General features: G+C 35.3%; 2 protein-coding genes across 3 annotated transcripts in view; one reads left to right on the forward strand and one right to left on the reverse strand.

Annotated features, from left to right (window-relative positions):
• The window catches only part of LOC138701288 (trichoplein keratin filament-binding protein-like), a 354,032-nt gene that overhangs the window by 70,795 nt on the left and 255,753 nt on the right, over nt 1-27,484 (forward strand). The gene's annotated exons all lie outside the window — the stretch shown is intronic.
• On the reverse strand, nt 94-27,102 carry LOC138701289 (peptidoglycan recognition protein 3-like). Its single transcript, XM_069828025.1, has 7 exons — nt 26,944-27,102; nt 20,660-20,873; nt 17,797-17,915; nt 15,424-15,612; nt 6,755-6,968; nt 5,476-5,594; nt 94-647 (listed from the first exon to the last, which is right to left on the reverse strand). Exons 1-7 carry the CDS (start codon nt 27,041-27,043, stop codon nt 454-456), a joined length of 1,149 nt encoding a protein of 382 aa, XP_069684126.1. The 5' UTR covers nt 27,044-27,102; the 3' UTR covers nt 94-453.

The raw sequence follows: 27,484 nt of genomic DNA on the forward strand, positions 1-27,484 counted from the left end.
GCATCACGGTGCAATGTGGTCAAAGAGGATAGATAACACGAGTACATACTAACTTTTAAACGATCAAGAAGGTTGTAGAGATGTATATTCGCATTAGGTAGAATGTCTTTATTCTTACGAATATGAGTACGTTCTAGTGGTTACGAGTATATAATCACAGGAAGTACTCATACTCAAAATTATGAACCTTGAGAAAGTACTTTAAGCTTTATTTTTACTATCCCTGGTGGTAACGTCTCGTTTTGAATTGTTCGATATCGTGTTCCCCTATACTCATATCAGCAACAACTGTGGTCAACTGACTTTTCTCTGCTATTGACAGTAGCAATATGTGTATGCTTGTTATGTTTGAGGAGATACACAAGATCCCTTCGCTAAAACGTGTCGGCTGATGTGCCAGGCTCTTGGTCTCTTGGGTAAGGTCATGTTGACGCGCTCGGAATGGCTGCCAGGTCAGGTGCTGCTGCTGAGGGCCTCCCAGTGCGGCCAGGTCTGGATTTCGTTGTACAGGGCGCCTCCGGGACACTCGGTGGTTCGAACCTGGCGGTGTCCCAGCAGTTTGTAGTCTGCTGATATGGACCCCAGCTCCACTCCACACGCGATCAGCGACTTCGCTGCATTCAGCATCTCCGGCGTCGGTAGCTCAGCTGTCAAAACATCCAACAATCGTGATCTGTTTCAGCCAAGATCATTGGCGAAGTAACAAACAGCGTATTCCGAATCTCACCGGTCCGGTGGCATCAATGACGTCACGTTGCAACGAAAATAAGGAACAAAACTGCTGGAAGAATTGATGCTGTCGTCGACCTGGTTGGCGAGTTGGTATAGCGCTGGCCTTCTATGCCCAAGGTTGCGGGTTCGATCCCGGGCCAGGTCGATGGCATTTAAGTGTGCTTAAATGCGACAGGCTCATGTCAGTAGATTTACTGGCATGTAAAAGAACTCCTGCGGGACAAAATTCCGGCACATCCGGCGACGCTGATATAACCTCTGCAGTTGCGAGCGTCGTTAAATAAAACATAACATTTTAAACATAACATTCGATGCTGTCATGGCGACTGTGTAAGTGGTTATCTGTGCTACGCTAGCAAAATTTTGCGAAATTTCCGTACTGCCATCTCGTTCAAATAAAAGAGATCATAAACAACTTATTTCTTGAACCGGTAGTAATAACTGGTCCGTTGACATGTTCGCTCATAAGCCATTAACATATTGTTTTTACGTTGTGCTCATTACAAACAATACAGCAGAACACACCGCCATGACACAACAGTGCACGATGTTATTCGTCTGCTAATTCCCACCCTATACAAGAACCAATCAGATTCACTGATGGCGGCTGATGGAGACTGCCACCACCTCTGCAAGTTGATGGCACCGGTGAAACACCGGTGGAGCATCAATGACGTCATCGGTGGAATTCGGAACACCGTGATGCCATCGGATTGCTCACCGGTGAGATTCGGAATACGCTCAAAGGGGCGGTGTTAGTAGTACTAGTATTAACAGATTAACTTATACTTAGACCTCGGATTTTCGGTAAAAACATATTTTGTTTTTCATGTAATACATGGAAATAAATTCGTATATAAACCATTAATGGAAATATATGATCGAAATGGGCGGCCCTTTAGTACCTAAAAATATCCAAATTGTCGTTGGAAACTATTTTACTTTTTGTTTGCAAAAATTCATACCCATATATAAATAAAGTTATATTAAGACTGTGTCATGTTTTAAAGTTTTACTTGAAGCAAATAAAGCGATAGGTTTGAAAGTAAATCCCGAAAAGACAAAGTGATATGGTTATGTATTGTGACTAGAATATTGTACGAAATGGAAATATAAAAATTGGAGATTTATCCTTCGATAAGGTGGAAAAATTGAAATATCTTGGAGCAACAGTAACAGATATAAATGACACTCGGGAGGAAATTAAACGCAGAATAAATATGGGAAATGCGTGTTATTATTCGGCTGAGAAGCTTTTGTCATCTAGTCTATTGTCAAGAAATCTTAACGTTAGAATTTATAAAACAGTTGTATTACCGGTTGTTCTGTATGGTTGTGAAACTTGGACTCTCACTTTGAGAGAGGAACAGAGATTAAGGGTGTTTGAGAATAAGGTGATTAGGAAAATATTTGGGTCTAAGACGGATGAAGTTACAGGAAAATGAAGAAAGTTACAAAACGCAGAGCTGCACGCATTGTATTCTTCATCTGACATAATTAGGAACATTAAATTCAGACGTTTGAGATGGACAGGACATGTAGCATGTATGGACGAATCCAGAAATGCATATAGAGTGTTAGTTGGGAGGCCGGAGAGAAAAAGACCTTTGGGGAGGCCGAGACATAGATGGGAGGATAATATAAAAATTGATTTGAGGGAGGTGGGATATGATGATAGAGAGTGAATTAATCTTACACAGGATAGAAACCGATGCCGGGCTTATGTGAGGGCGACAATGAACCTGCGGTTTCCTTAAAAGCCATTTGTAAGTAAGTCATATTTTGAAACATTTTTCACAAACTTTGTATTACCAATATTAATTTTCGCAAACAAAAGAAAAGTATATGTATAACTTGTGTATATAGGCCTATACATGTACAGTCAATGTTACATTTAGTAAAGTCGGTTATAGTGAACATTTGGCTTTAGTGAACTTAAATCATTGGTCCCGTGGCCAAGTGCAACGACTTCTGCTGGGAACCCGCAGGATAAATGGGAAGGAGTGTGTTAAGGTGAAGGACAACAGGTGACCATTTGTGCTGTGCTATAATTGTTGTCTTCTTCTTTTTCTGCTTCATGGAATTAGGCCTTAGACCTGTTTGCACATCAAGAAATGGAATCTTTCCATCTTGTTATTGGGCGACCCACATTTCGTCTTCCTTTTGGATGGTAATTCAAAAGTATATGTGGTAATCTATCGGGTTTCATTCTTTATGTATGTTGATACCAGTTACTTTCGAGATGTTGTATTCTGTTCAATAAATTTAAAATGTCCAATTCATTTCTTATGTCTGTATTTTTGCATTTGTCTAATATTGTATAACCCTCTACTGAACTACTGAACATATGAATTTCATTTCTGCTGTTTCAACTCTTGTTCTGTCTGATCTGTTAATTATCCAATTTTCACATGTGTACGGTTAGCATGGGTACTTGCGATCATATTACGAAACTTTAACTGCGTGGATTTTAGAGTTTTATTTCTTAACTAGTGCGCTTCGCTGCACCCGTTAGAAATAAATGTAAAGTAATTACATAATTAAAATAGGACATTTGATCCAGGGAACATTCGTGTTTGAAGAAGGATAAATCGTTTAATATGTTACTTAATTTAAATTGCATCCAAATAATTAAAATGCGATCATTTTGGTCCAGAGACCACTTATTGGTGCAATGACAATTCCTTTAACATGTTTCTAATTTTTATTACATGCAACCATAGTTTAATGAACATTGACATCATTTAGATTTAATATGTATACTTTATTGTACTTATTATAGGTTTCCATTGAATTATGATAATAACTTAATTTTAACCCTTGTTTTCTACGTATTCAGTAAATGGCGTTTGGCCCACTATGGTTCTGAACCCTTCAAATAACATAAATTATATTATATAATATTACATTACATATATTATATTATATTATATTATACTAGCCGTACCCGTGCGCTCCGCTGCACCCGTTAGAAATAAATATAAAGTAATTACATAATTAAAATAGGACGTTTGATCCAGGGAACATTCGTGTTTGATAGAAGGATAAATCGTTTAATATGTTACTTAATTTAAATTGCATCCAAATAATTAAAATGCGATCATTTTGGTCCAGAGACACTCATTTGGTGCAATGACAATTCCTTTGACTTGTTTCTTAATTTTTATTACATGCAACCATAGTTTAATGAAGATTGACATCATTTAGATTTAATGTGTATATTTTATTTTACTTGTTATAGGTTTCCATTGAGTTATGGTAATAACTTAATTTTAACCCTTGTTTTCTACGTATTCAGTAAATGGCGCTTGGCCCACTGTGGTTGTGAACTCTTCAAATAACTTAAATTATATTATATAATATTATTATATTATATTAAATTAGAAGTTACTGTAATAACATTATAGCATTATGTCCATCTAGAGAAACTACACTTTCCAATGGTGAAATAATAATTAATTATACAAATCGGTTAATTTAGCTTCCGATATTACTTCATACAAACACAGAAACATTCTCTGTAGGCTATCTTTCATAGCTTTCGATTGTTCTGTCCAAGGCCCCTTATAGACGAAGTCGTTTGTTTTTTAATTCATTACACGGCCTTAGATGGCAGTTATTTTAATTTTAAAACTCATTTATCTCATTAAATATCAGTCCTATCAAAATTTTTCAAGGAATAAAACGTATCGCAAATTATTTTTAAAGAAACTTTTGTTATGTAACATTTTTCACAAAATCAATAATCGAGATATTTCGATTTATTTAATTCAGACCTCCTTATAACCCCCCTTTTAAATAATGTATTTTGAATGCCATATAGCCTAAAATCTAAGTTACAACGAACTTAATTTATATTCCAATTTTCATTGAAATCCGTTCAGCCATTATCACGTGAAAAGGTAACAAACATACAGACAGACAGACAAACAAAAATTTCAAAAAAGCGATTTTCGGTTTCAGGATGGTTAATTATATGTGAGGACCAATTATTTTTGGAGAATTGAAAATTACCAGAAAAATTTCGGCTACAGATTTATTATTAGTATAGATATTCTTCTTATTGTTCCACACATACCATAAAACCTATTCAATTTCTTATCTATTTCATTTTTCTGGCAATAAGATACATTAAACCTTAAATAATTAAAGTTAGTCACTTGCTCAATAGGTTTATTATCAATAATTATTTTACATCTTGAGTGGTTTGTCCCTTTGAAAGCCATAACTTTAGTTTTTGTTGTGGATGTATTCATGTTGTATTTTCTTGCTTCGATATTTAATTTATGCGCTACTATTTGTAAATCCTTTTCCGAGTTACTGAATATTAGTTGGTCATCTGCGAACAATATGGTGTTAATGATCTTATCATTAATTTTAAAATTACAATTTAATTTATTTTGCCGCTTTTTAGTGATCTCGTCAATATACGTCGTATATGCTAAACAATGCAGGAGACATTGGACAACCTTGTTTAATTCCTCGGTTTGTATTTATTGATTTATTAATAATTTGTCCCCCTTTGTCAATACTTATATTTGTTCCAAAGTATAGGCTTTGAATTACCGTGATTAAGTGTTCTGGAAAGCCCCTCTTGTATTCTATTTATAGATTATGAGAAAGCTTTCGACAGATTGTCACAGAAAAAATTAGAATTTTTCTCTGTTCTATCGATCCTTCATCAATTTTATTGTTTCGAAACATGTAACGCAACTTCAAGTGAATTTCTAACAGTCTACTCACTGCTATAGTCTCCGATGAAACAAATGCCAGTGCTGCGAGAGTTGTAATTAGGAGCGTGTGATCCCACTACGTCCCAGCCTCTGCCCTCGTAGACTTTTCCAGTGCCTCCAATGCAGAACCTGTATATAGACGATTTTAAATTCAGTTCATTGTGTTCGCCAGAATTACTGTCAATAAAAATCACATGTACCTCGCAAAAATTTACTATAAAATAAACTTTCTCGTTTCAAAGGTTTCCACACAGAAATTAACTGCAGAAATCCGTTGAGTTGACTTCTACATCTGCGTCGTAAGTGTGACACAGTGAGATAAGTGCGATGAAATTGAGTTCATTGATTGAGTGCTGCAACAGCAATAAGCATCTACAGGGTGGCACACGAAATGTCATACCATTTAATTATCACATTAAAATTTTAATATTGTAGTCTCGATGTTTCTAACTGCGCTAGTGGATGCCGAAATTCATGCAAAATCCGATAGGCAGCATCACAATTCGGATGTAACTATAGCTACGAGCACAAACATCAATTTTTGAAATGGCGGACAACGGGTGAACACAAAGTGAAAGTTGTTCTGTGTTGTGAATAAACAAAACGTTCAATTCTGAGCGAGGGAATCTCCTTGCATTCTGCATGAAAAAGAAATGTTTGGGGCAAAAGTTTCTGTATGGGCCGCAATTTCGAGCCAAGGAATCGTTGGTCCAATTTTCTTCGATGAAACTGTCAACGAAGTTCGATACACAACCATGTTAGAAAGCAGTTTTATCCCCCATCTCATGGCAAAAGGTCTCCCTATGGAAACTCAGTGGTTCATGCAGGATGGAGCCCGTCCACACACTGCAAACACCGTTCTGGATTACCTGCACGAGATGTTTGATCTTCGTGTGATGTTGACATGGGTGCGGCAAAATGTGGCCGCCTCATAGCCCGGACATTAATCCGTGCGATTTATTTTTATGGGGATTCCTAAAAGAGAAAGTCTACCAAAGGAGGCCAGAAAATGTGCAGCTCAGAGCCCTTCTAGTGGAGTTGTGCCGTGCGCTATCTGAAGACTTGTGTCGAAAAGTGGTGACGAATGTAAGGGTTCGTTTGCACGAGGTTGTGAGGCAAAACGGCGGTGATATGGAACATGTTCTGCATTAGAGATAAAATTCCAAATCCTAATTATTAATTCTATATAATTTTGTAAAGCTTTAATACAAACCAATACGTGTTACGTGTAAAATAAATGGTATGACATTTCGTGTGCCACCCTGTAGAATAGCATCAGACATACTTACTGGTAGCCGATATCGTTCCAGTGCTTGATGTTTTGATGGTTTCGTTGCATGCTCCTCATGGCAGTCTTGCAGGAGTCGCTGGTGTTGCAGGCGCCTGGCTGCACTGTGTGGTGTACCAGGACGAACGGCGCCGGTAGAGAAGTCAGCATTTGCCTGCTGACAGCGGGTGCCGCGCCCCATTCTGCACGCGACACGATTTCAGGGCACGCTGACGCTATACGTATGCAATGAATGATGCCACGAAATTAATACAACATTTTTCATATGTTTAGCTTGCTTCGTAACAGTTTAGGTTTTTATTATGCAGGCCTACTCCACCGCATGGACGGGGACTAAATAGGGTCCTTTTGAGAGATGAATCAGGGAGGGGAGTTAAGGCTGGTTCCACAATAAACCAGGAACAGAAACGACAACGAGAACGAGAACGGAAATATTGTTAAAATAAATGTATTTAAATTTGAACATTCACAACTAACTACTATGAATGCTCACATTTAAATACATTTATTTTAACATTATTTCCGTTCTCGTTGTCGTTTCCGTTTTCGGTTTATTATGAACCAGCCTTTAAATACGAAAGTCTAATATCATTGTGGTCGTTTGTGAACGATTTTTGAGATATTTGTACAAATGAGCCGTTCAGAGCAAAAGTGGTGTAAGTCAAAATTGGATAATGAGTCTTAAAGTAAAAATTCTGTAAAATACAGCGCAAAGTAGCAATTAACATAGCCTTCTTGCTATCCACTGACTAATAATAGTTTAAATAAATTGAATATTAATTGCTACTTTGGGCTGTATTTTACAGAATGTTTACTTTAACCCTCATTACCCATTTTTGACCTACACCACTTCTGCTCTGAACGGCTCAAATAAAAGGGAACAGATGACAGCATTGCAGCACGTGTTCACATAACAGGTGACCAAACCTGAAAGAATTAATCGGAAAACGGACTCCAATAAACCATAAACTATTTTGAGTTATTTCTGGGCCTTGTATAGAATGAAAGATTGGTTATACCGCCACACGGGTAATTATTTTACGCTTAACGTTTAAACACGGATACAGCTAGTGTTGTCAGATTTTTTGAACCTATATTCCGTACGAAGTGTATAAGAAGTCCCATCCTGGCGTAAAAAAATCCCGCTTTCCTATCAAACTAAAATATCCATATAAAAATAAGGGCCTGAAATTGTTATGAAATGTCAAATCAATATGTCTTTTAGTAACATTGTAATAATGAAACAAATAAACAGATATCCTTGTTTAATTTCTCTCTTATGTAGGGTTGCCGACTCTCCCGTATTTTCCGGGATCTCCCTTATTTAGCCCTAATTTTTAGCTATCTCCCGACTCCCGTATTTCCCTTGTCTTAGAGCCTTTCCCCCCTTATTTTTGCATAATGTAAACATTTATTTGAAACATTTAATTTTTCGTGGTTGAAGGTGATTTATGCGATGGATTCTGTTGATCCAGAGATGCACTGAAATGTGCCATAAATAGTTTCAGGGCTTACTAGTTTAAAATCAATGTTAGAGTTACAAATTAAAAATAGTGATACGTGTTGTAAGCATACCAGGCAGCAAAGTTCATGCAAAGAGTGTTTTCTCTTATGAACAGTGTGAACAGATGTTCGAAACAGGAGCACGACACATCTGATCAAATCAGAACTGCAAATCGCAGTCAAGTTCAACTACTCATGTAGGGAGCTTTTACAATTTGTTTGAAACTATTATACGAGGCAAAATGTCTCAAAATAAGGTGGGTGCTCCTGTTATGGCCATGTTCCTGATATGGCCACCCCGCTATTGTGAGTTACTTAACCAAAAAATCTGCCAAATTGCAGCAGCATCCAGTGAAAGGGCATCCTGGTATGTCACTTGATCGTTTTCCATCCAGTCAGGTTGAGCAATATGGCGTCAGTTGCCTGTTTTGCGGTTTTCATGTGACCTCTTCTTATTTTTCTGTGGTAAGTCTCCTTTGTTTTATGCGTGTTTTTCAAAGACTTGTTCATGAAAACCATAGTACTCCATTCAGTTTTTAATGTTCTGTTGATTGGTGCTGTCGTTGATGGCGTATCTTTTACGAGTTGTTCATAATGAAACGATCGTGCTCCTGATATGGCCATATTAAATGCACCATGGCCATATCAAGTTCATTTCACTTTTATTTTTTCACCTGACAAGTTTACATGCCTTATAGCTGGGATTACGTAAAAATTTTGTATTTTAAGAAAAAACAACTTAATTTTTGATGGGAAAACCTGTTTTGACTGCACTTTTGAATTATAAAAAAGATTATTAAGTGTCATGTTTATTCATTTTACGCCAAAATTGTGTAATTTTAGCACAACTGCGCTATCAAACTGAAAACAATCATGATTTATAGAACATGGAACAAGGGTGGCCATATCATGTGCACATGTTCCTGATATGGCCACTAGGTAGACTTTTGGAATTTGGGACTTTTTGGACAATTAAAGCTATTTTTATGGGGAAAGGAAATTGTTTTAAGAAAGTCCATTGGACTGAGAACGAGTAAGAAAAAAGTGGTTTACATTTTTTTCTCAAAATGGCGGCTAGAAAAATTCTCAAACCTTAGCATGGCCATATCAGGGACACCTACCTCACTCTTAATTTAAGCCTAACTGCCTAAGTGTAGAATGAAGTTGTTTTTAGTACCGCTAACTGAATTGAATAATTTGTCAGTTTTCTATGCGAAATATTGTAGATCACTTAGTCTCTCATATTTTCTTCAAAAATAGTTGGCAATCCTACTAGTATGTTACAGCGGAAACAAAATAGACATTGACAGATAGCATACATCCATGAAGTTTACATTTCCATTCTTTTCGTTGTGAATGAAACGTCTGCACAAACATTGCAAGACCACCTTAAGTATTTTTTTTCCGCGCCTTGCAGTGAACATGTTGAATATTCAATTCACAAAAAGGTTTCTTTCTCTTACCCTGTTTTTTTTAATGTTTTCAATTATAAAATTACATAGACAATTTGCTTAAGTTGAATTGTAATGAAATTCAAATGTAATATGAACCTTAACTGAAGACATGAGTAAGATTCACTTGCACCTAAGCGTCAATGCGATATCCATTCTTGTTTGTACACGTACAGAATGTCTTGATAGACGATCTAGATTAATATTGTAATGCAGAACCGCTTTATACGAGTATAAACGGTCAAAGATGAAAAATTATTACTATAAAAAGTATACATAACTTTAAAAAGTATAGAAGTGAAAATTTATACTACACCAACATCATAACTGGCAAAACTGTAAGAAATAATAAAAAGAATATAACACTAAAAATCCCAAATTCGACCCATTATTGCAAAAAACTCGCGCCATCCCTCTCCTTACCTAAACTTCCCGTTTTGCGAGATTTTTCTTGCAGTCTGACAACATTGTTTACAACGTAAGACATAAGCACACTACTGTCGTAATATATACATTAATTTATTTATATAGATTAAAAAGTTAGATTAAGAAATTATTATATATACATAAAACAGAAATGCAAATTAAGGAATTTACGCCCGTATGAGCAAACGATCGTGGTCGGTATTAAACTGCACTTTAGATAAGCAGAAAGAAGACAAAATAAACAAATTAATATAAACAATAAAAATAGCACATAAGAGCCTATATGATAAAGAACATTTACAATTGAAAATGAAAAGAATGAGTATAGATTGTAAAGGCTGGTTCACAATAAAAAGGGAACGAAAACGACGAGAACTAGAAATGTATTTAAATGTGAGCATTCACAATAGTTAATTGTGAATGCTCACATTTAAATACATTTATTTTAGAAACATTTCCGCTCTCGTTCTCGTTGTCGTTTCCGTTCCCGGTTTATTGTGGACCAGCCTTAACAGTTGCTGTCTTTACATAGCTGAAAGCAATGATGCTTTTCTCGAGCTTTGTGTAAATAAGGCGTACGCATTTTGTTTAAATATTATAAAAATGTTTATGCTCGACCATGCCGAAATGTAGTAATTATACACCTGGTAGCAGCCCTTTAATGGACCTTATTAAAGTACACTTATTCATTAAAGTTCAAGTGTTCCACCAATCAGAAAATACCATTGTGGCAATATGAAAACGCAAGTATCGATTATTCTCGGATATGAAATCGAAAGACAACAATAAATCAATAAATCACCTATATTTGAAATAAAATCAGTTCTGTTACTATAATAATTAGCGTTAATTGTATATAATATTCAAATAAATTCAATTTGTCATCTCGTTTTTCAATGTCAAGGTCAATGTCGACATCTGTTTCTCGGAAAAAATCAATACTTTCGCGTCTGCGCACATCTCACAATTTACGAGGTATTGCACAAGGTCAGTTCCGCTCGTCAGTCAGATAAGAATAACATGAATACTTATGAAATAATTTCAAGTTAGAAATATGGTCGAGCATAAAAAGTCGTATGAAACTTGACTGTAATGGTAATTAAGACGCTCGTATGAAAATTATGAAACGAGCGCAAGCGAGTTTCATAAACATACTCGCGTCTTAATTACTACCATTATAGGCTCGTTGCATAATATACTATTAATTACATAATAAGTATTATTTCAATTCTAAAATTGAACTTAAATGCCAAGTTATAAATACGACTAATTGTGGGTACTGTTTTTAAGTTTAAAAACCTTACATGCAGTAGTCATCAAGTGATTGAGAAAGCAATTTACAAAACAGGCACTGGAATGATGAGCATAAAAGATTCTAGGCTATAATTTTATCATACAGTTCTGATTGCAACAATTAGAACAATGCACTGATGTTAATTTTTAATCATGAACCATGCTGTGATATTTGTGTTGTTTGTACAGTATTAATGCTAAAACATTACGTACTCAACTTTAATTGTTTTTCAAACTTGTCTACCGAACATATTTTTAAATTGATTATGCATGCGTTTTTTGATGCGAATACAGTATGGGTTGTAAGGGATACTTTCTGAAAGGATTTTAATGAAAGAGTGTCATTTTGAATTTATTTTCATTGTTTTATTTTTTGATCCTGTACACATTTCATTGTCACTACAGTAATACTATGGAGATGATTTGTATGGTAACTATGGAAACACAATATGACACGCCATTGAATGTTTCCGCATGCTAGTTCTTTCAATTGAGTGTAATACTGGTGGCAGACTTGTTGGTGAGAACTTTCTCAGATAATATATTATTTTATTCTTAAACTAGTTGGTTTGTTTTTACTTAAATAGGTGAAATATACAGTACATAGACGATCTAGTTATGCATATTGTGAAGATTTTGTCATGGATGTGAAGTAATTTGCATTGGATATAAGCTGCATAGTATGATTATATGTTTAAAATGTATTTCTAAAATCAACTTACAGATTAGATATACATGGATATTTTATTACCGCTACTCATTTTAATGTTTAATATTGGATTTGTATTTGTCAGTTGTCTCTTGCACTAATATGTTCAAATATGCTGTAATCCAAATACAGCAAATGTGATTTAAGGGGAGAGGATGGTATTTTTTTTAACTTTTTTCCTATTTGGTGTAAAATATTAATTTTTTGTATGTAGAGAGCTCATAGCTGTGGCAACTTAACCAAATAAAAATATTTTGAAAAAAGTTATTTGGGGGTCCAAATTTGAAAAAAATATACCCAATGCAGGATTGTACTAAAACCGTTATATCTAAACCATTTTTAAAGATAGATTCAAACAGTTTTTTGCAATGTATTTGCAAAAGCATGTTCTACAAACTATCTAACAGAATTTTGATATTAGTCCCTACGTTTGTAAAATAAACAATTAAAATTTAATAACAATTTTCTGATTTCCTTTCTTGCAAACAAACGGACGTATTTTTAAAATGAAATCAATTAACAAAATTCTGTTATAGAGAAAAGTTTCCTAATAGTCTAAAGAATGTGTGTTCTAAATTTCATGCATGTATCTTTAATAGTTCAGAAATTATATCCATTTTTGTCTGGCAATGTAGCAAAGAAAATGAAGTTACTGGAAACCGATAAAAGTGGGCGTGTGATTTAAAAATCCATAGCGCAGGAAGTTTAAAAATGACGTCTCAACATCCGATAAGGGCACAAATACCCACAAAATGTTATGCAATGCATTCCACATATATCAAAGAGTATTTTAAAGAAGAAAAAAATTTTTTTTTTTGAAAATTTAATTTACCGGAAACAACAATAAAAGTGGGCGAATGATTTAAAAATCCATAACGCAGGAAGTTTAAAAATGGCGACTCAACATCTGATAAGGGCACAAATACCCACAAAATGTTATGCTATGCATTCCACACATATCACAGAGTATTTTAAGGATTTTTTTTAATTTACTCATTTTTCACCAAAAAATACCATCCTCTCCCCTTAATCAAAAAAATTTTGAAAGGATTTGTTTAGCTTTTCGTTTCAGTTTTCCTTCTTTTTCATAAAAATACTTATTTCTATTATTTTATTAAGTTTCAAATTATTATAGCACAATGAACTTACTTTTTATCTCAGAATAACCTCACTATTAAGTTCCTTATGTGCCCATAACTTCGTAAATCTCCATGTATTTTTGTAGTAGTAGCTTGAACCGAATGCTTTATTTCTTAGGGATATTATCCAAGTGTACGCTTCGAGTTGTACTGTTTATTTGTTTATATTCATTGCAGCGATTGTTCATAACATCGTAACTATTTTCATTTAAAGATTAGTCTAACGGTACTTTCAAACATCGTCTGATTACATTTACGTCCATTGTTTCAGAGGTTGTCTTTGACTTCTACAACTTTTACATTTGTAATTTATAATGTAATTATTTCTTCATTCTGCATACATACACACATACAACTCGGTCATTCTTATAATTGAAGGGTTCAGAACTATAGTGGGCCAAGCGCCATTTACTAAAACCGTAGAAAACAAAGGTTAAAATGAAGTTATTACCACAGTCTAGTATATACAGTCACGAAGCTTGAGTTGTGAGGGTGCTAGGAACAATAGACTGTGCCGATACTATTTCGCATTGTCTGTAATGAGGCGATATTAGCGATCCTGATGGTTAGCAACTATCTATGGATACATATTTACTATGTATTGAGCTTCGTGACTGTTTATACTAGACTGTGTTATTACCATAATTCAATGGAAATATATAGCAAGTAATATAATGTATACACATTAAAACTAAATGATACGTAAATCTTCATTAAACTATGGTATTCACTTAACTTTAACCCTTGCTTTCTCCGTTTTTAATAAATGGCGCTTGGCCCACTTTGGCTCTGAACCCTTCAATTTGTCACTTTTAAACAAAAACGAAATGATATACTGTTTCGAAGATTTAAATATAATTTCCATAACGTAATTTGTCTTTGTCATGTGGTACTTGAACACTTGTACGACAAAGCCTACCGCTGTAGCTCAGGAGGCTAGCACGTTTGTCTACTGATCCGGAGCTGCTCTCGGGCGTGGGTTCGATTCCTGCTTGGACTTGGTTTTATTCCGAGGTTTTCCCCAACCGCAAGGCAGAACCTCGGCCCCACCTTGCTATCACCAATCCCACCGACGCTATAATCTTTTCGCTGTAAGAAAAATCCTAATGTAAACAATAGCACGTGACTGAAGTGAGGCTTCATTGGCCGCTGTTTGGCGCCATAGATTCTCAGTACGTGTTCCCGCCTATTGTTGTACATTCTGTTTCATGTTAAACATTTCCCGTTACTCGTCAAGTAGGTCTAACCTCACTGCTATGCATTCGTTTGCTTAGGAAATATTTATTTTATAATTACTGTGATTAAAACTCACTTAACTTATATACATTTAAGGCTATTTGTTTTTCTCCGCTTTTGAGAAAGTTTCCACTCTTTTGATTAATAACCACACACACCGAGGATGCAGAAGCCATACAGCAGTACCACGTGCTTACGTGAACAACTACGAGCTCAATTGATGCCAGCTTGTTACAAGAACAGGCTACCTCGGTATTACTGTTCGTATTCATCCGCGTTCATAGTACATAACAAAATATAAAAGTAGCTTTTCTTTTACATAGCATTTTACATATGCAAATCTAGTCTTTCAGGTAAAGCTCCCTGTAAAGCAGATTTGAATAATTTCAAGGGTACGTTCAACCAGAGGTCCCGGGATCGATACCCGGCCCCGGAACAATTTTTCCCTTGAAATTTTGTTTTAAATATGGGTGAAGTTACATGTTCCATCGTATTTAACAACTAGAATTCAATTTTTTATTTTCAAATAATACAATATTGTGGTTTCCAAATACGAACTTTATTTTCCTGCGTCATGTGAGTGTTTCGACTGTGAGCCAATCACGGGTATGACAGCAATGTGCTTATGTTTAGATTAGGATTTTTCTTACAGCGAAAACAGTATAAATCACCCAGTATTTGATGCAGCGTCTTTAAATAACCAACTTAAAAATAAAGTAAAAATGTACAACTTGAAAATCTCATTTGGGCGTAATGTTCTCTGTGGTTAAAGGAATTTCTATGTGTCAGATGATTTCATGCGAGGTTTTTGGTGTGATGTTCTGTAAAATATGAAAGTTCATGCTGATTTATGTGGCAGCGTTCATGCCCGTGCCTAGAGTAAGGCCATGCCGATGTATTATGAATTAAGTACGCCTGGTTTCGAGGTCTGTCCAATGCGGCCATGTCTTGATCTCGTTGAACAGGGTGTTGCCAGGACACTCTGTGCTTCGGACCTGTCTGTGCCCCAGCAGGGTGTAGTTCGCTGCTATAGATTCTCGTTCTACCCCGCATTCTATGAGAGATTTGGCAACTTCCATCATTTCCGCTGTTGGCAGTTCATCTGAAAAAGAAGAAAATCATTTTAAAACTATTTTTGTAGGTTATTAGAGGAGAAAAATTCGCTCCGGCGCCGGGGATCGAATCCGGATCCTTGACTTTACGTACCAAGCGCTCTAACTACTGAGCTATGCCGAAGTTCAATCCACAGTACCGGATCGAATCCCTCTCCTCTAGTGTTTTTCCCTTTGTGGCCTTACTCCAAATTCGACATACTCGTATATGTTGACATTATACTGAGTCAGCTGCCGTTATACAAGGAGCGCACTCAATTGAGTGATATGGTGGCCAGGATTCCACAATATATATGCACTGTTGGGCGAAGAATCTACGTAAAGATTAATTTTTGGTTCTACAGAATTTATCTGTTATGGCGAATTTTTCTCCTATAATAACAATTGTTACCGTAACAGTAGGACCAAAAATTTATCTTTACGTATATTTTTGTAGAGTTAAATATCAGCATGCATATCTATGCTGTGATTCTCTTTATCACTGAATTGTAGGTTACTTGATTTGAGTCGTGATAGCCTATACCGATACGTTACTTGACCACACGCTAAGATTAGATTTATTAAATAACAGGGTTGCCAGATTGATTTTTACGTTATGTCAAATCTGGGCTCTATTGTATCCCAATGTCACCAAGACGCAATGACGGCATACTCAGAAACTTTTTGTTTTATATCAGGAATGCTAAAATCATATAATTCGGCAAAAATCGAATAATATTTTCTTCCCATCATCATAATACTGTCTCCAATGAGAAAGTAAAAATAATATATATATTTTTAGGTCACTTTGGGGCCGAAAGATTGAAACTTAATTACATATTTGTTTCCCATATTTCTTAAAACAATGTTTATATCCATGCTAATTTTCATTTGTTTTTTACGTAAACAATGAGGCCAACACAAAAATTATTTTCGTACCAGTCCACTCCACATTTACATGTTTGGGTGATTTATTAAAGAATTTATTCAAGACTAATTTAGAAACATGTTAAACGAATTGTCTTTGCACCAAAAATGGATGCTCCCTGGACCAAAGTGATCGCATTTTAATTGTTTAAATATAGTTTAAGCGATGCTCTACTGAAATGTCTAAAATCCACAATTTTTTAGGCAGAGAATTGAAAATTTTACCAAATATGCATATCAATATCATAATCACACATTGTAAATTTCAATCTCTTCTCATAAACGCTTAAAAAAAATTTAAAGTGTTCTTTTGTTTTTTTAAATTTTCTTAGTGAAAATCCTATTTCTAAAATATATATATATATATATATATATATATATATATATATATATATATAATTTTTTCATAAAGGTAACACTGCATATTGTGCAATGGAGCATTAGTAATGCCTTACTCTAATTTGTCCATTTGTAAAAAAAAAATACAATTTCTTCAATGTTCAAGCATGAATAAAAAACATAATTCTGCTTTACGTATAATTGAAGGGTTTAGAGTTATAGTGGGTCAGCGCCATTTATTAAAAACGGAGAGAAAGCAAGGGTTAACGTTAAGTGAATACCATAGTTTAATGAAGATTGACATATTATTTAGTTTTAATGTATATACTTTATTTTACTTGCTATATGTTTCCATTAAATTACGGTAATAACTTCATTTTAACTCTTGTTTTCTACGGCTTTAGTAAATGGCGCTTGGCTCACTGTGGTTCTGAAGCTTCAATTCTCTAGCAATGAAACTATGTTGAATACAGCCAATCAATTACTCCATTTCACAACCGAGACATTAATGAATAAGTATGCTAAGTTTCATTACTCTAGCTTTAACCACTGAGAAATAAAATAAATATTTGTCGTTGAAAACTTAGAAAATTTTTTCTTGAGATAATTGAATTTAAAGTCTTTGTTAAACTTACTGCAACCGTGCATTAACACAACTACCAGTTATATAAAAATATGCCTATAATTAAAATATTGAGGTAACATTTTCACCAAAATACTCCTTATGAAACCGTTCATTTTCTAAAAAAATGACAAAATTTGTCAAAATTCGACTATTTTCAGTAGCACATCGCCTTAAAAACATGTTAAACGTATTATCCTTGTACTAACTCTTATCTATAACAAATGTTTCATTTCTTATTTTCTGAGATCAGTGAACATTTTTTTCGTGGAATAATTATTTCTTTGAGAAAATAGCTGTAACTTACTGGTGTAGTCTCCGATGAAGCAGATGCCGATGCTGCGGGAGTTGTAATTGGGTGCGTGTGTCCCCACTACATCCCAGCCTCTGCCCTCGTACACTTGCCCTGTGCCACCAATGCAGAAACTGTAGGCAGAAGTAAAAAAATCACACGTCTTAGCTTTGTGGAATTCGTGTGTTTGTGTTTCACTTTAAACGGCAGATTGTCAGTTCAAGATTTTAGTGTGTATTTTCGTAGAACATTCTGCTCTAATTTGCCTTTCAACCGGTGATTTGTTGGCATTCATTCTGATACTGTAATACTTCATAATGAATAGCATCTGCATTTCGCTCCGACTTTATCATTACTAAATTTTCAGTGTCAATCTTGTTGCTATAGAAATTATATAGATTTTTGCGTCATCGGTATTGTTCATCAATTTAACTTTTGACAGCAATGTTCTTTTTAAGAAATTATAAAATATTGATAAAAAATAATAAAACATAAGGGGGAAGAATGGCAGGAATTAAGAAAGAGGATAAGAAAAAAACACTGAAAAAGGGAAAGTAAAGAATAAAAAAAATTATTAACATTAAAGTAACAATACAAAGGGAACAAACACGAGAAGAAAAACAGGAGAAAACGAGAGAGATTTTACTTTATTTTAAATCAAGAATGAAGGAGTGTAAGAGTGAAATCGAAGAAGAAAAGTAGAAAAGAGGGAAAGAGGAGAAGAATAAGAGAAGACGAAGAGTGTAGGAAGACGAGTCGGAGGAGTAAGAGACGAGGGGAAAAAGACATAACGAAGATGAGTAGAAATGAAGAAATGAAAGAAATGAAGGATGGTAAAGGAAGAGATGGGAAAAAGAAGCGAGAAACAAATTAATGGGACAACAGAAAGAGAGAAGGGTCAAAATAAAGATACAGGAAAGAGCAGAATGAGAATATAAGAAAAATCAGAATGAGGGGATAAGAACGAGCAGAAAGAGAGGTTAAGAAAGAGTAAAATGAGGAGAGGAGAGGGAGTAAAGTAAGACAGGAATAGGACCAGAGCGAGAAGAGGAAAATAAGCAGAGCGAGAGATAGAGTAGCAGCAAATCGAGATATGGAACAGAGCGAGAGGAGGAAAAAGAGCAGAACGAGAGGTGGAGGAACAGAACGAGATATGGAGTGAGAGCAGAAGGAGAGGAGGAAAAGGAGCAGAACGAGAGGTGGAGGAGCAGAAAGAAAGATGGAGCTGGAGTAGAACGAGAGGAGGAAAAGGAGCAGAACGTGAGGTGAAACAGGTGCAGAAGGTAGATGGCGTAGAAACAAAGGCAGAGGAGTAAAAGGAGCAGAAGAGAGGTGGAGCAGGAGCAGAATGAGAGGGAGAAAAAGGAGCAGAACGTGGGGTAGAATAGGAGCAGAAGGTAGATGGGGTAGAAAGAAAGGGAGAGGAGTAAAAGGAGCAGAAGAGAGGTGGAGGAGCAGAAAGAAAGATGGAGCGGGAGTAGAACGAGAGGAGGAAAAGGAGCAGAACGTGAGGTGAAACAGGTGCAGAAGGTAGATGGCGTAGAAACAAAGGCAGAGGAGTAAAAGGAGCAGAAGAGAGGTGGAGCAGGAGCAGAATGAGAGGGGAAAAAGGAGCAGAACGAGAGGTGGAGGAACAGAACGAGAGGTGGAGCGGGAGTAGAACGAGAGGAGGAAAAGGAGCAGAACGTGGGGTAGAATAGGAGCAGAAGGTAGATGGGGTAGAAAGAAAGGGAGAGGAGTAAAAGGAGCAGAAGAGAGGTGGAGGAGCAGAAAGAAAGATGGAGCGGGAGTAGAACGAGAGGAGGAAAAGGAGCAGAACGTGAGGTGGAACAGGTGCAGAAGGTAGATGGCGTAGAAAGAAAGGCAGAGGAGTAAAAGGCGCAGAAGAGAGGTGGAGCAGGAGCAGAGTGAGAAGAGGGAAAAGGAGCAGAACGAGAGGTGGAGGAACAGAACGAGATATGGAGTGGGAGCAGAAGGAGAGGAGGAAAAGGAGCAGAACGAGAGGTGGAGGAGCAGAAAGAAAGATGGAGCGGGAGTAGAACGAGAGGAGGAAAAGGAGCAGAACGTGAGGTGGAACAGGTGCAGAAGGTAGATGGGGTAGAAACAAAGGGAGAGGAATAAAAGGAGCAGAAGAGAGGTGGAGCAGGAGCAGAATGAGAGGGGAAAAAGGAGCAGAACGAGAGGTGGAGGAACAGAACGAGAGGTGGAGCGGGAGTAGAACGAGAGGAGGGAAAGGATCAGAACGTGGGGTAGAATATGAGCAGAAGGTAGATGGGGTAGAAACAAAGAGAGAGGAGTAAAAGGAGCAGAAGAGAGGTGGAGCAGGAGCAGAGTGAGAGGGGGGAAAAGGAGCAGAACGAGAGGTGGAGGAGCAGAACGAGATATGAGTGGAGCAGAAGGACAGGAGGAAAAGGAGCAGAACGACAGAGCAAGGTGAGTAGATGAAAAGAAAAAGAACGAGAGGAGAGTAATGGAGCAGGACGAGAAGAGGTAAATGAGCACAACAAGAGATGGAGCAGGAGCAGAACGAAAGATAGGGCTGGAGCAGAAGGAGAGCGAGAGGAAGAAAAGGGGCAAAACAAAAGGAGAAAAATATGAGAGAGAGATAGAGAGAGAGAGAGAGAGAGGGAGGAGTTTCAGGGAGTAGAGGAGGAGAAAGAGTGAAGGAGGAAGAGATAGGTAGAAGAGAAATGAAGGATAAATAAAAGAGAAATGGGAGGAAGCTATTTACTTGCTTGTTTTTAAATGTTAAGTTTTTGAAGATGAAACTATTTTTTTAAAGCAGATTATTTCAATATGGTATATGTGTGTTTGAGGCATCAGTAAGAACATAATTTACCAACATTCTCTTCGACGATAGTAGAGCTTTGGTACTCACTGGTAGCCGATGTCATCCCACTTTTGGTCGTTCTTGTGGTAGTTCTGCATCCCTCTCATGGACCTCTCGCAGGAAGTACTGGTATTGCAAAAACCTGGCTGATACGTGTGGTGGATCAGCACGAACGGAACCGGGAGGGAGGGCATTGGCGTGCGTTTTCTCGGCGAGGACGCGCCCCATTGTGAGCGCGACACGATGTCGGGACACGCCGACACTGCACACAGACATTACGACATTGAAACAGTGATACCATAGGTGGATAGTACTGCATCAGTATTTTCCCCATTTTATCATGGTTATTGGGTTGTACCGAGACTTTTTATCTTATAATTATAAGAAACAGAAGACAAAAAATGACTTTCATACTCCATCGGCAAGTCTATCGTGCTATCAATAAGGAGTGCGTTGTATGGCAGTAAAAATTTTTAATATCCTTCCTATCGATATAAAAAATTAAACTCAAAACATAAGATTGTTTAGGGCCAAATTAAAGACGTATCTAATTTTTCACGCCTTCTTATATTAAATTAATTTTCATCATTTTACTAGTTAACTCAAGTATTAAATTAATTATAATTGATTGAATTAAATTAGCTCATAAATTAAGTTACTACTTTACCTTATAGGTTTATCTAAATTTAAATAAATATGTAGTACTACTAGTCGTTAAAACTGAAGAATATTGCTGTAGAACCTTTTAAGTGTAGTGTAAATATTTGTAATTTAAATATGTATTGTATTGATTAAGGCTGGTTGAGTGGAAGAGAAGGCCTTATGGCCTTAACTCTGCCAGCGAAAATAAAACATTGTTATTATTATTATTATTATTATTATTATTATTATTATTATTATTATTATTATTATTATTATTATTATTCTGTAGGTGAATTCATGACATTCAACAACGCTTCATGAAATTGATACTAAAACTTTGTGTTGTACTAGTAGACTATATTGTAAACCTCTTCTGTATATATTTCATCTAGGCTGTGACTATAAATTAAGACTTTATAGTAGTATTAAGATTTTTTACTTGTTCCATATTCTAGCTGTGAAGGAATGTATGAATACCATGGAATATTAATAAATACAATGCAATGCAAAGTATTGTTGTGCAGCAATATATATATATATATATATATATATATATATATATATATATATATAGTTTTTCATTGAAATGCATCTTCTGAGAATCACTGATACAAAAGAGTGCTATCGGGCATGATGTGTCTCTGTGTAGAGCGATTTTGCCTGGACTAAATACGAATCGTGTTTATATTAAGTACATTCGAGTCTATCCTGGAATGATGCACATGGAATACAAAAATTTTTTATAATAATAGTAGATCTTTATCTGAAATCGTAAACACAAGATGGCAGTCAACTTGAAATCTATCCGAATGATTTACTAACGTTGAATAACGTATGTCTACTGGAGTACACAAGAAAGAAAGCGTACGACAGGTTTAGGTGTAACAATTTTGAACAGTAAATCACTCAAACACTATCGTAATTTTCGACAACTATGGTTCTGGAACACAACTATTGCCACAGTAGTGGCAAAAAAAAAAAAACCGGACCGACCCTTGTAGCTGATTTCAGAGTCACAGATTCAAATTTTGCTAGTCACAAAACACATCCATCTTGTATAATTAATTGTAACAATGAAATTTATTGCTTTTGTTCGATTCTTATCGTCTTTTGTTTCCTTCAGTGCCTCAAACTTACAGGCGAAAAAACTTTGAGAGTTTTATTTTCATATGGCATCAATATTACATTTCTACCTCTATTCGACAAAGATAACTGCGTATTTTTACATTAAATAGCTCTACATACCTCTGGCTTCACTATCCATATTGAAATTACCACAGTTTGACACAATACACAGCACAGGATTCTTTTGTATCAGCTACAAGGGTCGGTCCGGTTTCTTTTTGCCTCTACTGTACACCAGAGGTCTGCATCGGACATTTTCGCTCGAGCGCCAAGTAGTTCATAGCATAATCCGATAGATAGCGCATATGCATGATGGGTAAATTTGCCACGAGCGATAAATCCTCGAACGGTATAAGCCGAGCGTTAGACATTCGTTCTTGTTACAGTGATGAACTGTGTAGTAACATCAAAGATGTTTATCATTTCGAAACTTTGCAGTGTTTAACTAACCTCTCCATAGTACAACTACAAAACTTGCTTTAAAATGTAATATAAATGTTATAGGTATTTTGTTTTTTCACACAGGAGTGATTTTGTTTTTGCCACGTCTGATAGATTTTATTGGATGTAAATGTAATTATTATAAACGGAGAACACAATCACGATAATGCAAGAACTGTATCAAGTTTTCTAGTAGTAGTAATAATAATAATAATAATAATAATAATAATAGTAATAATAATAATAATAATAATAATCTCTAATAATTAGTGTATCAGTCTTTGCGTCTGTAACAGTTGTGCAGCATGATTATTCGTTTTATTATGTTTTCTGTGACGTTATCTCTGTACTAATATTGTTATTAATCTACTGCTATATCAATAATATTTTGTAAAACGTTTCTACATTGTCGCAGTATATAAACGGAACACTATGTATCATATTAAATATGTGGTAAATCAAATATTGAATAATTATTAATTAGCAATACTAACTGTATATCGAAGTTTTTCATACTATTTTATTTACAACTTCAGGTTCCTGTTTTGGTACGTTCCATTGACTGTTCCATTAAACGTCTGTCATAAACGCAGAAAATAAAGCCTTTTTTTACCGTATGAGCAAAACATATGTGTATCTTATCTGTCGCCTTCCATACAAGATAAGACATGTCGGTAAGATGACCTTGTACTGTGCTTCTATTTATTACGAGCGTATCACGACCGATCGTATCTCACTCGAGGGTGCGACACTCGACCGAGTTCAAGCGAGCGATTTAACTCCAATGCAGCACTCTGCTGTACACGATACAACCATTCAGATTTTACACTGTATAATGTAGTACCTCGTTTATCCACATTTGTGCTGTACTGAAATTTGAAGTCAAGTCACCGCAGCTCTTCATGAACGGTCTATGATACTTTTGCTATGTTCCTTGTAAACGGCTGTATCGTGGGCCATAGTGAGTTGTGTTCCAGGACCATAGTTGTGGGAAATTACGATGTATGAGATAGCCCACATAAGCATATGTAAATGAAAGTATAGATAGCCTTATATCTATGCAGTTTGTTTTATTGTACCATAAGTTAGCGGTTCCCAACCTTTTTTGACTGACGGTACACTTTACTGAATTCCCACGATATTGCGACACAATAATAATAATAATAATAATAATAATAATAATAATAATAATAATAATAATAATAACAACCAGTTTCTTCAGGACGAAAAGGTGTATGTGTGTGATGTATGTATGTATGTATGTATGTATGTATGTATGTATGTATGTATGTATGTATGTATGTATTTTTTGTATATCAGCATTCTCCATTACATTGGAGTAATACTACATGCTTTACATAAAATATTACAATAATTTAGTTACATAATTTATGACATGAGAACAAGATATTTACAATTTTGATTGAGATCTTGAAATTCTTATAGATACAAGTGTTGCCTAATTGTACTTCTTCTATTTTAGGTTACCATCATTGTTAGTATTATTTCTAATTTCAATTACTGTTACATTTTGCCAAATTCTATGGATTTTATAAATTTTCTGAAGCTTTTGAGATATATTGTTGTGAACTGATCAAAAGGTGGAGGCCGGGTTTGACCTGTGCGTATTATATTAGCTCGTAGAATTCTTCTTTCTTTTGTCAGTGTGGCACATCTTAGTATTATGTGGTTGACTGTCTGTTCTTCTCTTAGTCTGCAAGGGCACGTTGGTGTTGGAATAATCTTGAATCTGTGAAGGTACGATCTTGTGAAGCCATTACCTGTCACAATAGAAGTAAATTCTGCCCCGACAGGTAAATTTATCTTTAATCTGTCTTTAATTGATGGGAAGAATGATTTCGTTATTGCGCCTTTAATTGAGATAGTCCACTGCTCTTGCCATTTTCTTAAGGTATTTTCTCTCTCTTCTGACGTATGTATGTATGTATGTATGTATGTTAAAAACAATGTTCCGATACTTTGATTCATTGAAATAGATAAAGACAAGGCTGAAATAGTCAAGGACACGTTGGATCACTTCTGTGATTCTAGCACGTTCTCCTTAGTTACCTGTTTTGTTAGTTTAAATCTGAGTAGCACCTTGCCGACCTTGTGGATGAGAAGTCAGCGGTTTGGTGCGTACAAAATAACTTCAACTCAAGATAAACTGTGAACGCGAGTGATACATTGTTCTGCAGTTTGTTGAAGCTTTTAACTTCACTACAGATCGATACAAGAGAGAATATCTTATGTGATTGTTAATTTATAGACTAAGACTATCAAAGAATGACAGAAGGAGGGATGGAATACTTTGATCTGGTATTCATCGAATGATAGTATTTCTATCAGTAGTGGAAATAGTTTAACATAGGCGTGTATTATGCTGGAAATATAATTTATTTTGGTATTGAGGCACCTATACCAGTTTTTCGGTAAAATGTGTCGTATATTATTACGAGACAAAGTGATTACTGTATTTTCTTGTATAAAATTCACAAAGGATGATGATAAAATAATTCGCACGCTTATAACCATGAATCTGTAGTAATCGTTGACCACATAATGTTCGTTTACTCATACGTATATCCGAATGAACAATACATTGTAGGAAATAGTAAAACGTAAACAAACCGCTTTTAGTCATATATGTTCTCAAATGTATGTATGTACACTACCGGTCAAAAGCTTTTGATAACCTATCATAACTATGGATTTGTGGTTAAAACAGGGATTTCGTTTTGAATATTCTATCATATCATAATGCTAGAGAAAGAAAATACTAATTTTGTTGGTCTATTTACTTTTTCTGATGTGTTTGTGTAAAGAGTATTCTTGTAGTTAATATCATAATTATAATATTTTTAATATCAGAAAGTAGTTTATTAAAAATATTAGTTTTGGGAATTAATGAAAAGATATAATCTTTTTTTCTGAAGTTTTAAAAGGTGTTCCTTATTTTTGGTTTACAAGACCAATATTTTTGTTAAATTATTAAAACTAATGAAAATTATTTTTTTTCTATTCTATTTTTTTTTGTGGTATTTGAGTTTTTTCTTCCAATCGTAAACATCTACTTGTTACTTTATTGAATTTAGAATTTATTGTTTTGGTTTTATTTTTAATGTTATATATTTATTTGAATGGTTTTAATTATGAATTATTTTTTAGAATAGTTTTTCTACATTGCAATAAAGTATATAGTTATTTTCATAGCTGATCGAAAACTTTTGACCGGTGGTGTATGTATGTATGTATGTATGTATGTATGTATGTATGTATGTATGTATGTATGTATGTATGTATGTATGTATGTATGTATGTATGTATGTATGTATGTAGAGTCTTCAAGATGTAAGTCGACAAATTTTACCAGAGTATTTGTAAGGTCAATAAAAGCAAAAAAGTTCAAATAAGTTACAATGTGGTTCAATCCATATTAATGTATTTTGAATATGGAATAATGAACAAGATTTTTATATTTTATATAGAGTATGGACGTAACTATGCTATGCAGTATATCCGGCATATAACGGATGCCTCATCTTCCTGCTTCCAAATTCCAACTATGTACAGCCATATAGTTGTTACAGCATTGCTAAATAACGGATTAAATCATGCCAATGTAAAATTGAGAAAACATAAAAATGGTCTTTGTCCTATCTTTATTCTACACTTCTTCGCTTTTTATTCTAAGATGTGCTGAATTTACGATCAAGATAAAACATTTAAAATTCGTAGAAATATTAACAACTTCTCTGTAAAGTTCAATTAAAAGACAAATATACACCTTCTCCCTAGTAAATTAGTAAGTATGCCGTGAAAATATTTTATCACTTGAATAATGTTATGATTTCTCACAAACAAATTCGTAGGATGGACGTTGAGAGTTATATTTCGCGACACAATGTATTAGGTATTTAATTTGAAATTAATAGCGTTGTCTTGTGGTCAGTTGGAAAGAATGTACTGGCATATATCCTAATTAGCGATCCACTGTTTTTATATATGTGCGCAATAAGTATGAATTTATTTAGCCTACACCTTATCGAGCTACGTAATTTATGTACTGTACTACGTATATAGCTTAGACAATATGCTTTAGTTAGAAAAAAATGGTCACTTACTTGCTAGATGCACAGCGATAAGAAGGCACAGCACGGTTGGAACAGAGCGGCACATTTTGATCTTGTGCTTGCTGGAATCTTCACAAAATACTAAACGCATTCCTCTCCAGCATCTGCTTCTTATTAACCTAACACTCGGAACTGGTTACGTCACTCCCGCTTGCGCGTTGCAAAAATCTCTCAAGGGTATTTCCCCTATCAGAATCTTGTATTCGTCTGGGTGAAGCTTAGATATGTAAACAGTAATGAATGGAGATTCTGAGGAAAGCCACTTCCGTGATTGACGAAAACACATCTGATAAGATTGCGGAAATAATGAGATGAAATTTAAATCGTAGTCGTTCTCTGACTCTGTCGAGGGGATGTCCTTCTTTCTATCGCCCTTTCTCTTCTTTTATACGCGTCTTCATTTCATTCAGACCAGCAATTTCTACTGCTCACGTTCTCTGATACCCTTTCTTCTCCTACTTTTCTGCTCGTCTGTCTTCTGCTCTGGTCTCCTGCCTTCTGCTCTGCTCTCCTGATCTCTGCTCTGATCTTT

This window comes from Periplaneta americana, chromosome 6, assembly GCF_040183065.1.
Source record: "Periplaneta americana isolate PAMFEO1 chromosome 6, P.americana_PAMFEO1_priV1, whole genome shotgun sequence".
Lineage (NCBI taxonomy): Eukaryota > Metazoa > Arthropoda > Insecta > Blattodea > Blattidae > Periplaneta > Periplaneta americana.

What these genes read in the sequence shown, in the direction of transcription:
- LOC138701289 (XM_069828025.1), bottom strand. Translation starts at nt 27,043, where the DNA reads ATGCGTTTAGTATTTTGTGAAGATTCCAGCAAGCACAAGATCAAAATG. An exon ending in TATCGCTGTGCATCTAGCAA is followed by an intron (nt 20,874 to 26,943) that starts GTAAGTGACCAT and finishes GTCTGTGTGCAG; the next exon opens with TGTCGGCGTGTCCCGACATC. An exon ending in CTTCATCGGAGACTACACCA is followed by an intron (nt 15,613 to 17,796) that starts GTAAGTTACAGC and finishes CTTCTTTTTCAG; the next exon opens with ATGAACTGCCAACAGCGGAA.